Here is a 14,812-nt window from a genome sequence, read left to right as displayed (position 1 = left end):
TAAATAAATAGATAAACTGATCCGATGTTGAGTTTGCCCTTACTATCCGGAATGCCTCAAATGTACCTGGATCCTCTTTAATGTTATCAGATACTCTGATATCATTATACACACACCAGCCTTAATATGCCCACCACAGGCACACCATAGCAACTCTTAAGACATTGCATATAGCCGGCTTAATAGGGTGGGGTGATTATTTCACAATCTAGCAATGAAAATACAGATTTTCTAGCGCCAACTTCTTAAACAACTTGCTCTGCATCTTGTAATTTATTTCCGAGAGTACGAGTTCAAAGTATGCTTTAAGGATCTTCCATTTTTCACCTTGTTGATGTTCAGTAAAACTGCTGTTTGCAACTGTTGACAAACTGCCAAATCTATGGGGAAAAAACAATTTCGAATGTTCATCAACGAGTAAGATAACTATACTTACATCCCATCAATTATTGGTGTAGATGACTTGCCACTACTCTTGTTTAATGGCATAGGCAAAGATTTCATCAAATTATAAAATGGAGGACATGCCAACAAGGCCTGGAGCGTCGAGTTAATATAGCACCAATTACTCCTGTTGGTTAAGCCACGAGGTTGAAGAGTCACTGTTTTATGATCCAGCTCATATTTATGCAAATATTCTAAAATAAAAAAATACACCAATTACTTTTTTAAAAATAAGCGTTTTTTAAGAATATAAAAACACAATATGTATACCAGGCTACACTACTACTCAACACAATATATACAATCGAACGACAGTTTCATACACAAAACACTCAGCTGTGATGTATATTACGCATAAAATGCGACGTTTCTCTCTCCTAATTAACCAATTGAGTTTAGAGAGAACAGAACTAAACACCACTTTTCAGCACCAAGAATATACAGGACGGACCTACTGCTTAAAGTGGGGTAAGGGCCAATACTTGTTTGTATCAGACAAGCATCCCCACTGGGAAATAAATCTGAGACCATACGCACTGAAAAACACGTTCTAATCGCTTGTCTTTTATGTTTCTTATTTTACAACGAGGAGCGATCAAAGCATTTTTTTTTTCAGACTGAAAATCGAATCCGAGGACGGAGGGAACTGACAACTCTTATGTTACTGGTACGCGGCACCCATTTCACGCGTCACTGCAGAGAATGTTGTTAGAGATAGCGGACAACAGTTTGAACGCATACGCCGAATACTGAATGATATTTCAGTGAGAGATGGCATATACAGAAAGAAGAATTCCGTCATAAGCGCTTCTGAGACGACCATAAATATGTCACTGACGATCCCGGTCGTGGTAGATCCTGGCCCACAGCAGCAATCTCTGGGAATATTCAGTGCGTTAAGCAACTTATCACTGACAATCGCTGTATAACCTGTCGTGAGATTGCGAAGGTGTGTAATCTTTCATTAGAAACAATGAACACAACAGTTCATAAGCATTTTCTGTTCGGAAAAGTGACAGTACGCTAGAACCCAAAACTTCTTTCGCTTTTGACGGGCACGGAAGACTTGAAGACTACAGTGAATTGAAGAACCGCTATAACAAGGTCTATTTCCTGGATCCCATCATCACATATAACGAAACACTTCCACAATGATGACGTGAAATAGATTGTCCTAGAATGGTACTGATAAATCTTTGTATGGCAAAGCCTTCCAGACATTAGCTAAACTCTGGATAAATATATAACTGTAGCAAGGGTTATGTGGAGAAATAAATGAAGTTTCCATTCTTTGATTCCCCCCCCCCCCCAGGAGTCCAGGGGTTGACTTGCATGTCCCTTGTATACTGTGAAGAACATGTGCTTGCTGAAGAAGCATTAAACAACTGGCTAAAAGAGGCAAGCACTGTATAAGCAGACAGAATAGCACATTCTTGTGAGAAATATTTTATAGTGCAAAGTAAACTCTGGAAGATCTATCAGACAAAATCTTTCTAGGCGACAATACGCGCTCACTCCGTAGCACGTATAATAACAGCATAATTTCTGACTGTTACATAGGATGTTGCTTTCTGCAAAATCTGTCACCAACTTAAGTTTAGTGACATTTAGTCGTATATGACAAAATATTACTATCAATTCTACATTCGTTTAGTTTTCAGTCCACACACTTTTGCTTAGAATCAACGAACAGCATTTTGCATGCTTAATTGAATCAACGATTAAAATACTACACCACCTTTTGTAGTGCTATGAACATTTTTATTTATTTATTTATTTACTAGTATATGTATAGTCTCTTTTTAGAAAATCTGAGAAAGGGCTTTGAAGAATATGGGATGAAAATAAATTTTAGATAGACAAAAGCCATGCTTATTGGAACGAAGAGGTCTGTATCAAATATAACAGTGGGAGAGGAGAAAACAGAACAAGTGAATAGTTTTCGATCTGGGTAGCATTCTTAGTAATGACAAAATGCGAACATGAAATAAAAGCAAGGATACGAATGACGAAAGAAGCCTTTAGGAATAAGAAAAGTCTGTTTTCTGGGACCATGAATAGAGTTGAGAAAGACTCATAAAATGTTTCGTGCGGAGTGTTGTACTGTATGGGGCGGAAACTTGGACATTACGTAAAAGTGACGAAAAAAGACTGGAAGCCTTCGAAATGTGTATGTAGAGAAGAATGAGAGGGTGTTAGAAATAGTGGGGGAGAAAAGAACACTTCTAGATATTATTGAGAAGAGGAAGAGAAACTGGTTGTAAAGAGAATGAATCTTAACTTATTGTAAGAATGCAAAATGTTTATATTAAATATACACTCAACAGCATACATTAGTAAACAGAAGAATTTCTGTTATTACCTGACCCGCGAACGAGTGCGGACGGCCAGTTTTGGAACTAAAATGCAAGCAGCAGTGTTTCTAACCGGATTACTTGTAATTAATCTATCACAGTTCTTTTTGTCCTATTCGTAATAAACCACTTCACGCATATGCTCAAGTGAAGACAGACAGTTTCAAGAGTTATTGAAGTTTTTTGGAGAACATTTTAACTAACAAGAAAAAAAAATCCACTTGCCAATAAATTAACCTCGGTATTGTACAAAGGATCAGATACTCTCTGTGGCAAAGAAAACGAATTATAATTGGTCGATTCGACTCGTTCCGAAGTTTTTGACGAGAGAATATGCAGGATGTGTACTCATTATTTTCTGGTTACTGTCTAGTATTTTTAAGTCTATAAAATATGCATAGGGACAAATTCAAGAGGAGGTCGGGGCAAAATATCATCGGAGGAAATAAACTGTAGAGTACTCACAAGAAACACTAGAAGTTTCGGTAGACATACGATCTCCCGTTTTCAAAATTAAAGGGTATGCTTATCCATGTGTACGCTCCTTCTTTCATAAATATGAAGTGAGACGTGAATCGAGAAAATTGTCGAGTCTTGTAGGCATGACTAGTTCACCCAAATGTTATATCTTAATTTGAAACACTGTTTAATAATATATGATTAATTGTATATGTCATATGCAATTTGATACGGTAATAGTATGAACACAAGAAAGAGCATTTATCAACGTTTAAAGATACGGAAGTCTACACAATTTACTTCAATAATAAATATGATTTAAATGTCGTTATATCAATCTTTCGTAGATTTGTCGTAACCTGGAAGAATTCTGATAAGTTCTACATGAAACTAAGATGGAAATCAGGACACATTTTGTACATAAATTTACAAAACGAGACAGAGAAAGTTTTGATTTGAGACGGGACTTTTACAAACTTTTACGACACGAGACCAGAAAACCTGAATTCTCATCTCGTCTCGAGGGCAACGCTATGAGCAAGCGAGTTAGAAATCAAATATGCACGATCATGGTTCCTTTAAGCTGCACTAAGCTGCAAATATACCCAATGTCGTATTAGGGGTGAAGGGGGAGCGATTAAAGTGGGATGCCTAATAATTTAAGGTTCCTCGTAACTCCAGTGAAATTCAGAAAACATCTCTTGAATTACGAAAAAAAAAAAAAAAAAACATACAAAATATATTTTCAACATAACTCTTACAGACATTACGTTATTATAAGATTAATGCTATTCAGAAACTGATTAGAGTGAATATGTATTTGGATAACGAAACCACTTTCATAAGACTTTCAAAGTATCAAGTTTGAGAAGAACGAAGTTTGTCTTCCACTGTTGTTATCTCATTGCTCATAGATACTAGTGATGAAATAACTGGTCGAAAATCGCGCGGCCGCTTCTTACATCAATTCATGAAGAAGATGAGTCCCAACATTAGGTACTTAAGTTCAGTATTAACAAAAACCAGCCTCTTGCAACCATGCGTTGCACATTTTAATACTTAACACTTGAAATAAAAATACAACTGGATAAAGACGATTGCATTCGTCTTTGAATTTCATGTGAATAACAATATAGGGCTTTTCAGATAGAGAAGGGGGAGGGGCCGGTTTTAATAGCAAGATCGTACATCTGATATGTTTTAACTACAGGCAACTTGTACTTACAGGCTAAAAGTCTTCTGAAGTCAAACGACAAATGGCATTAAGATGTTCAACGTATCAGCATTATTATATACTACAGACACAAAGATACCACTAGGCTCCCAAGTTTCAAAATTATATTGTGTGAAAGCAGTTAGTAGATTTAATTCTTTGTCATATGATAGCTAGACCTTGAGAGAAATTCAGAGGGAGGCCACGGGAAATTTCTTTCGTCATAAATAAAAGTTGTGAATTTATTATGTACTGAAGCAATTATACCTACGCTTACATTACCCATACGCTGATGTTTTATCACTACTTTTATTCGAACTCTATCAAAGGGCTGGATTTTTATAATGATCCTTAAAGAAGGATGCGCTAAATCAAATTTTACAAATTAATCCCGAAAGGCAAGCTATCCAATCCCATAAATCTTTAAAAACTGAAGGAAAAATTTATTCACCTCTTTTCCTCCCCCAAAGGATTCACTTCTCTATAATAATAATAATAATAATAATAATAATAATAATAATAATAATAATAATAATAATAATAAAATCTTTATTTTAACGTCCCATGATTATGTTGTTTCTGCTAGAGGACACAGGTGATTAATGAAAGTGAAGGATTGTAAAATTAAATTTTGGTCTTTCACTGGGAATCAAACCCAGAACCACGTACAGTAAAAGTACATGCACTAGCCAATAGACCAACGGAGAGGACTTTCACAATTCTCGAGTGGAAGCATAGGAGTTCTTCTCTGGCCAAAACTCAAAAAATAATTTGTCAACTGAAAAAACATACACTTAAAACAAACATAAGCATCGTGAGCCTTAACCTTAACTTGATTTAAACTTACAAAGTATTTCGCAAATCTCTAAGCTATCAACCTTAAATTAACCTTTTAGTCATTGACATTGTCATTCTTTTGTTTTATAATGAAATCTAATAACACGTAATCAATTTTTATACAATCTGTTTAATACACGGTAGAAGCTCACTGAATTGTCAATTATGCTATGTTGTTCTTAAATTGGTAATTTCCATTCATATATCACTATTCACAATACATGTGCATTACTGCAGGAATGGTTCACTACAACTATAACTTTGGCTTTATTTATTAAGTGTAAACAGATTAGGCTATGTATAATATCTAAACTGCAACTTTTAAAAACCGTTGGATACACTGCAGGGTGAAACTCTCCGCTCCCCTGTCCCACCGCGCTTGCCCTGGAACTGATGTAAATACAACAGCAGCGCCATCCCTCCAAAAACCGCATTGTTATTCTGGTCAGGTAATTTATATATATATATATTTCCTTACAAGTCAAGGTACTGAAATAAAATCTACTTGCAACACGTGTGAGTAAATTGACTAGTTTGGTGGAACAACTCCAACACCAAAGGTATATGAGACAGCGTTATAACGAAGTGGGATCCAAACATAAGCTCCCACCAGGAATGGAACCCGTAACTTTGGGCCACAGATACGTATGTAAACTATATAACCACGAAAGAGGTCAAGTTAGGATTTATTTTGGTCAGTATTTTTTGCAGACTACATCTCAAAATAAAAGCTACTTACCTCCCAGTCTGTACATATTTGGATCATCTACTATTGAATCAGCATGAGGGAGCGTTGAGGCTTCAGGACTAATATGAGATTCCGCACCACTTTTCTCCTGAACTGTATCCACAAAGGGATTTACACGTGCTGTTGGCCTCGTTTCACTCGGGGCACTGGAATCTTTAAATAAACTTGCCCACGATTTTCCGCCAGTTGGCAAAGATGTCGGTGGACTGCAAGGTTCCGGCCCATTAAGACTACTTGCCGGGGAGGCAGATGGAAAACCAACGGCAGGAAATGCTTCCGCACTCGGGACACTTGAGTTCGTAACTTTTTCACTACTTTGGCTGGATAATGGAGATTTCGTTGGTGGAGGATTTATAGGTTCTTCATGCACTTCATTTAACTTACTATGTACACTATTAACCTCACTGGTATTCACTGGAGCTGCTTCTGTAGTGGCACTTGGTAACACTACATTGTTACTAACGTCCTTATTTACACAAACATCGAATTCACTTTGTGATATCTTAGGCTGTTCTGAGTCTTCAAATGTTTTTTTAACCTGAACAATCACTGTGTCTTCAGTCTTATCTTTGGAATGAGATTGATGTTCTACGTCACTAGTCACCTCTTCTGGAACAGGAATAGATTCCACTTCAGTCACTTGAGAGTCTTGGGAAGTCAAGGTTTCCTCTTCGAACGAGGACGAAGAATTTGCAGGATGAACCATTTGTTCCGGAGAAACTAAAGCGTTCGTCTGAGCAGCTGCAACCACAACTACTGACTCACCACCTTCACTAGCCACTTGCAGCGATTCCGACTGCGTGTCAGTTGTTATAGTACTTGAAACACTGTTGTTGCCGGTACTTCCCATTTGTGGACTGGAGTACACTCCCGGATTTGGGTGGGGTGGAATTGCTGCTGCGTAACTGTACACGGGCGAGATCATCTGAAAACCGTGAGGCGGTAGATATAAAGGGGGACCAGTCGCATGTTGTGCTGTCGGATGAGACGGCGCAGCAGGATGTGGCTGGTGGAAGTAAGTAGGCTGATGAATATAGTGACCTGGAACAGCAACTGCTCCAGTCCCTGCGTGCAGTGGATTAGGTGCAAAAGGTGGTATGTATGGTGGTGCGTTATATGTTGCATGAATGATAGGTGCGGCAATTCCAGCGGATGATTCGACTGCAGGACGCTCTTGAGAATTGCTATTTGCATCTTGCAAAGTCTTACCATAATCACGTTTTCCTTTCGTGCGATTTCTTCGGTTAGGCTGGGCGCGTTCATTCACGCCATTTTTAATTACTGCTTCACCAACACGGGTTGCATCCGGTTTCTCTGGATAAGGAGTTGGGACTTCAGCAGAGTACTGTGGGGGAGGAGGTGGGTGTGCCAAGGGCTGCGGGTGATAACCAATAGGATAGCCGTGTACATTCACATTCGCAGTGACGTTATTCACATACACGCTCTGTGGCTGAGGAAGAATATGCTGGTAGATTGTAGTAACCTGGGCTGGCACTGATGTATTGTTCGTGGGTGGCATTGTAAGTACAGCTTGTGGCTGAGGAGGAGGAGGAGCGTATAAGTTCACACATGGCACCTGTGCAGTGGATTCAGGAGGTGGTACTTGAGGTGGTTCGGCAGAAACTGTATTTTGTGGTTGCGCTGGGATAGCCGGTACATTCAGTTCGTTTGAAGCCGCTTCTGGAACCGCAGGCCCATTAACTGCTTCACCTATAAGGAGAAAAATCCACATCAAAACAAATTCAAGGAAACATTTTAATCTACAATGATAGATACGAAAAAAAAAAAAAAAATGCCACTACATAATAACGAAGACCATTGCTTTTCAAATATTTAGAGTACACTATTCAAGTAATTCTCTTCACATGTAATAAATAAATAAATACCTTCATGTTAATGAACTTTATCTTCAATATACAGAAGCCAGCAATTTGCAGGAACAGAATATTCGCAAGAATAATTACCTTTGAAAAACTTAATTTTTTCAATGAACAGGGCAATGCGAGTATACAGGTATATCAGACAACTAAGTTTTCAACCGAGGTACTATAAAATTACATTCGAAAATGGGTATTAAGTTCTAAATGGATGCCGATTTTAGGTTGGCCAGTAACCAGTTCGATAGGTGAAGGAAGACCTGTTCCTTTTCTTCTGTGGTTCAAAAAGGGATATATGACCAACTAGTAATTACGAGCAGCAGCAGAGGAGCAAAATGAAATAAAATCTATGTTTTACTTCCCATGGATATGCCGGATAGGCTATAGAAGGCGGTGATGATGGGAAATGAATGGAATGGTGGAATGAAGAAAGTAGGAGGAAACGGGATAATCCTGAGAAAACCCACGCGCATAGCGAAGAGGAACATATTGAGAATTAGAAGTAAGGATAACCCATATATTTATTACATAGAACCTACTGTACTTACCGTATTTACGCGATTCTATGACGCAGTTTTTTGTCGATCTTTTTGCCTACAAAATCAAGCTGCGTCTTAGATTTGAGTTATGCAAATTTAAGTCAGATTAGATCGAGTTTTGCCAAAAACTGCTAATCCTGTTAGTCACGATTCTGAAGAGACTGTATATTTTGTGTGTACGAACAGAATGCAAAACTAAAATTGTGCATTTTACGCGAAATGAAAAATCCTTAAAAATTAGCCCGGAAAAAACAGTGGTAAAATGAGAGATGAATCATTCTTGTGAATTTACGACGCCGGAGAGTGTTCCTACCCCTTCCACATACCGTGGCTGGTGTCTTCCACCGTTTAATGAGCATAAACAAGTGAGTCATACACCTTGAAGTACTACAATTGATAAGAAAATAAGGAGTTTATAAATGCTGCAAATCAGGAAATTGGAGGCACAAACAAGTTTGGAAGGGAGAGGTGAATGAGTCATTATTTGAGAATGAGAACCTGCTTCCCCGAAGTTTTGTTTTCGTTAAGGGTACGTGTGAATTTACGACAGCGGAGATTGTTCTTACCCCTTCCACATACCGTGGCTGGTGTCTTCCACCGTTTAATGAGCATAAACAAGTGAGTCATACATCTTGAAGTACTACAATTGATAAGAAAATAAGGAGTTTATAAATGCTGCAAATCAGGAAATTGGAGGCACAAACAGGTTTAGAAGGGAGTAGTGAATGAGTCACTATTTGGGAATGAGAACCTGCTTCCCCGAAGTTTTGTTTTCGTTAAGGGTACGTCTTACATTTGAGGGCGTCTTAGATTCGCGTAAATACGGTATTTAGGGCCATATGCATAGTCGACCACGTAGGGGTCCCCTAGACGAACCGTACCTGTGGGCTTCCTCAACCATACCCTTGACTGTGCAATGCATAAAGCTTCCAAAGTGATCCCTCAGGTACGGTTAACACTGAGGGCTGATTGGTCTAGTCACACCTCGAGCGAGGCTAAAATTTTGTCCAAAAAAAGTTGAAGGTAAAACTCCGGAGCTCAATTCTACTATGATAAAGAGATAACATCGAAACAGTAACTGCATGGATACAACGTATGTAATATCAAAAAATGAAATAAATGTTCTGAACTTTGTTCTTGCAAAGGCGGAAAAATAACGGTGTAGATTATGAATGCAGTTCTTTTTTTAGTTTTCAGATAAAGTCTGTTAATTTGCAAATAGTTATAAAGTGATATAGAAAAGCGGAAAAATATCGGTGTAGATTAGCAATACATTTCTTTTTTTAATTTTTAGGTAAAGTCTGTTAACTCGCAAAAAGAAATAAGAAGGATATGTAGCTAGAAAATGTGTGAGGCTGTAGCTTTATAATAGAGATCCCACTAGAAATAAATTACGTATACACTTTTTTTTTTTTTTTTTTTTTTTTTTTTTTACAAAATCAGCCCATAGTGTTTTTGAGAATGTATTTTCTAAACAATTTGCTAGTAAAAGTTAACCTTAGGAGAGCATAAATGTTATGTCTATAAATACAGTATTTTTTTTTGGGGGGGGGGGGAATTCCATGCAAATAACGTAAAACTTCTTATCTACTTATTCCCAGAGTGTTATCATCCAATTGCGTACAATTGTATAAGACATCCTACATGCATATAGTGGAAGCCACACGTCTCAAAACCACGCACCAAACTTTGCAAGCTGCTTATTACAAGCGATTTTTGCATCTATTACGGTTTATGCCAAGGTGAAGCTGGAGGGCTATAGTCGAGGTACGTCCGTAGGGAACGGGCGAGTTTGCGATGGTGGTTATACGTGTAAGCGAATTAGGGGTTCACTCGAGCAGGCACTTCCACGAAATAGAAAATTTATAGGTAAAATACGATGTGAATCCCTACATTTTTCGTGAAGGAATGAGAGTAAATAAAATTAATTACTATCAATGGCAGCATATTGAAATGAATTTTAAGGGATAATGAAAGTATTGTATGTGTAAGTGTGCTCTTCCATTATCCTTGTATATACGTATACCCCCCATCGCTGACGCGCCTGCTCCGTATGAACGCACCTGCTCACTATCACTTGGGGCCCCCTGATGCGCTCCTACCATAACTTAGGGATGGCCATTTCCGGAAAAAGAGTTTTCCGGTTTCCGGAAATCACATTTTCCGTTTTCCGTTTTTCCGGAAAATTTTCCGTTTTCCGATTTTCCGGAAAATTTTCCGTTTCCGTTTTTCCGGAAAATTTTCCGTTTTCCGATTTTCCGGAAAATTTTCCGTTTCCGTTTTTCCGGAAAATTTTCCGTTTTCCGATTTTCCGGAAAATTTTCCGTTTCCGTTTTTCCGGAAAATTTTCCGTTTTCCGATTTTCCGGAAAATTTTCCGTTTCCGTTTTTCCGGAAAATTTTCCGTTTTCCGATTTTCCGGAAAATTTTCCGTTTCCGTTTTTCCGGAAAATTTTCCGTCTTCCGTTTTTCCGGAAAATTTTCCGTCTTCCGATTTTCCGGAAAATTTTCCGTTTCCGATTTTCCGAAAAATTTTCCGTCTTCCGATTTTCCGGAAAATTTTCCGTTTCCGTTTTTCCGGAAAATTTTCCGTCTTCCGATTTTCCGGAAAATTTTCCGTTTCAGTTTTTCCGGAAAATTTTTCGTCTTTCTAATTTTCCAGTTTCCGGAAGAATTATATTCCGTTTTCCCTGAAAATGTAGTCATCCCTAGTCTGTAGGAAGTTTAACCTTTTAAAGAGTTCTGGTATATTTATATACCATGGCGTACTATCGTCTTTGACCGCTTATTTAGGTTCTATAACAGGTATTTAAGCCGGGATTTTTTTTTATTTTTCAAGTCAAGGATGGACCAAAGAACACCGCAGATGTGTTTTGGAACCGGATAGTCAACTTGGCGGCGCCAAGTGTTGCGAAGGGACGTGACTTTTTTCTTAAGGCAAATTTCAAAACTTTTTCACGCCTTTAGTTTTCAAGATATCAGATTGAAACTTGCATAAGGATTATGTGTAGACCTACCTTTGGGTATTTATCAATTTTTTTAGATCCCTACGTGAAACCGGGGACGGGCCCGAGGGGCGCAAGTGTTACGAAGGGGTGATTTTTTCAGAAAAATTCCGTTTTTTTTTTCGATTTTCCGGTTAAGGTTTATGATACCGACACGTGGTACCGTTGGTAAGTATGCTCTATCGTGAGAAAAACGAGGTATGAACCATGATCCTACGATAAATAGTAAGGAAGCAGTAGCTGTTTGAGTGAAAGTCTAAAATTTTGGACATCCTTAAAGGGTTAAATTTCTTGCAATCTGACGTCTTTGTTACATTTCTATCTGATAATTCATTGTTAAGAGCTCTTCTTTGTTCTATCAATCTCTCAAGCATTTCATGTATGCTGTTCCACCGAGTTTTAACTTGCTGTATAAGGAAATGTACTTCCAATCCTAATAACCTTTACTGTTTTTCCAGTTCTGACGTTGCCAACGTACTATATTTAAAGTGGGAAACAATCCGACTAACAACACTTAACATTTTCTCGATTTTCTCTATTGCAAGTCCCTTAATTATAGAGAGTTTAGGGTCTGAGCAAAACAACATATGCTTGCATACGGAAGTTCTCGTACCGCACTTGTGATATTACTAGCATTGTCATAGACAATTGCATGTATTTTATCTAAAATATTCCACTACTCTGCAACATGGGCTAAGTGCTGAGTTAGGTTTACCCTTGTGTGCCTCACTTCTATTTCAATTATTTGAAGGACTGAACTTATTGAACTTAGATGAAAGGATATAGTGGGTTGTGATTGTAATATAACTTTCCGTAGCCTGCGAAGCCCAGCTATCTGTTGTCAAATCAATCGATTCCGCAGCCACACTTCTCCTTAGAAAACAAGGCCTCAATACGGCGAGTTACGTATTGGATGGTGAGTGGTAACTTGGTTCTACTTCATTCATAAATTCAAGAAACCGAATTGCTTCAACGAAAGACAAAGGAAGAAGAATCCTTTGGTACCGTATTACTTATTTTACTATCAAGTACCTCTGGTCTTACGGAAGAACAAGGTTTAGGGTCTCTGAGATCAGACAGAATTCTTTTCTGTTTCTTACGTACTACTATGTTCCCTTATTTATAAAACACTTTTTCTGGGATCTTTCTGTTACTTTAGATGCATTTGAGCGTGCGCCAGGTGAAGCGATAATCTGAGATATAGAAGTAGCAGCACCTAGATTATCATCTAACTAACTAACTAACTAACTCTATGGCCTATGGAACCCGGAGGTTCAGTGCCGCGTTCACAAAAGCTCTCCACTGACTTCTATCCTTAGCTAATTGCATCCAGTTTCTACTTTGTATTCCTATCTCTGCGAGATCCATCTTAATATTATCCTCCCATCTGCGCCTAGGTCTTCCTAATGGTCGTTTTCCTATGGGTCTACCAGTCAAGACTTTGAAAGCGTTTCTACTTTCTTCCATTCTAGCTACATGACCTGCCCACCTAAGCCTCCTAGACTTGACGACCCTAACAATGTTGGGTAGACCGTATAAACTATGTAGTTCCTCGTTATGAAGCTTCCGCCATTCCCCATTCTCGTTCCTCTTGGGTCCGAATATTCTTCTCAGGATCCTGTTCTCAAATACTTTCAGTCTATGTTCTTCCCTCAGAGTAAGCGACCATGTTTCGCAACCATACAGAACAACAGGCATGATTATCGTTTTATATATTTTAAGCTTCAAATTCCTCGACAGAATTCGCGACGACAAGAGATTTTGAACCGAATAGTAACACGAATTCCCTGCTTTTAGTCGACATTTAATTTCTTCGTGAATATGATTTTCGTCTGTTAATATTGATCCTAAATATTTGAAAGTATCCACTTTATCAAAAGTATTATTTAATATTTTAACGCCTCCACAATTATCATCTACGTTTATGAAATAATAATAATAATAATAATAATAATAATAATAATAATAATAATAATAATAATAATAATAATAAAAAAACACTTTGATTGCATTAGGAGTTCACAATTTAGTAACAAAACATGAATGTAGAATAATAAGTAGAGCAACCCACATTATGCTTTATTTTTTTCCAAATTATGCTTTATTATGCTTTATTATTAATTTCAATCATTGTTTTACATCAATCGTGTATAACGTATAATATTTACTATACATTAAATATTCTAAATATCTTGATCTATTTATCAATATTTTATGCAACCAGTTTCTTTCATATTTAATGAACTTTCTACCTAATGCACTGTAAAGAGAGGCTTTACTCGAGTCAGGTTTTTTTTTTTTTTTTTTTTTTTTTTTTTAATCACTTGTGTGCGCCTTATACAGAAAGGGAAAGTAAAAGATGCCACCAATAAGTACAGAAAGTGCTCAACTTCAAGAGGTACACATAACATTATAGTGTGGAGTTCTTGTGTACTATTAATTGTTGGAAGATTTCTTCTTTTTGTCCTTTATTCTTTTCTCCACGTCAAAAGATTAGACCAAAAAGTTTACAAAAATAAAAATAATCTTTTCATTGTTGCATTGTTATGTTCTCAATGATTTTGCACTGTAAATATTGTTTCTTAAAAATATTAATACAATATGTTAAACTTGAAGTTAAAGAGATTTTTTAAAGAATTGTGCTATATCTTTTAAATTATGTTTTTTTGCTTTATTTTCTAAAATTATGCTTTTAAAATTAGTTTCTTCTGGACCCTTAGACAGCCACAACCATGTTCAAGGTACCAACCATATGTGTAAATGGCTATTATGCTTTTTATGCTTTTGTATGCTTTTGGGTTGCTCTAATAATAAGTAAAACTTTCAAATGCATACAGAATCATAGATAATAAGTCAACATTGAGAATTGAATTGATGTATCGATAACTAGGTGGAATCGTCCTTCAGTTTAAGAGGAAGTAGCGGAAAAAGTTACGAAGAGAATTATGTGGAATAGATCATTATATGAATAGCTGGCGCTAGTTTCAAGTAGTGCTACATACTATGGTATTTATCTCAATAGTACCGGTATTTGGAATTTGTGACGCTTATAGTTGCAAGATGGTAACACTAGGGTAAAGTGTAAAATTGAATTACATCAGTAGAATTGAATTTATCTTAGGGTTAAAAAGTTTATGACACAGGTCGGATGTAACTGAGTAATAAACTTACAGAAAAAAAAACATCGGGACGATAGGGTGCTCGAATCGAACATCGGCCTTCTGAATGTTAATCCGATGTTCTAACGCCTGAGCTCAGTTGGAATACGTAGTGTACTCCCACCAATACTACTGCGTGTGGATTCTATAGAATCAATCTAGGGTGCCAATTTCTCTGT

General features: G+C 37.3%; 1 protein-coding gene across 2 annotated transcripts in view; it reads right to left on the bottom strand.

Annotated features, from left to right (window-relative positions):
* Nucleotides 1-14,812, bottom strand: part of Usp10 (ubiquitin specific protease 10) — an 84,034-nt gene that overhangs the window by 33,131 nt on the left and 36,091 nt on the right. For both annotated transcript variants that reach the window (XM_081746495.1, XM_081746496.1), the window contains exons 3-4: nucleotides 6,047-7,765; nucleotides 437-638 (exon numbers count right to left, since the gene is read on the bottom strand). In XM_081746495.1, coding sequence (XP_081602621.1) covers nucleotides 437-638; nucleotides 6,047-7,765 — 1,921 coding nt within the window. The remainder of the gene's footprint in view (nucleotides 1-436; nucleotides 639-6,046; nucleotides 7,766-14,812) is intronic.

Source organism: Thermobia domestica, chromosome 18 (assembly GCF_964235325.1).
Source record: "Thermobia domestica chromosome 18, izTheDome1.hap1.1, whole genome shotgun sequence".
NCBI classification, from domain to species: Eukaryota; Metazoa; Arthropoda; class Insecta; order Zygentoma; family Lepismatidae; genus Thermobia; species Thermobia domestica.
Note: the sequence above shows the minus strand (reverse complement) of the source record. Positions and strands in the feature narration are given on the sequence as shown.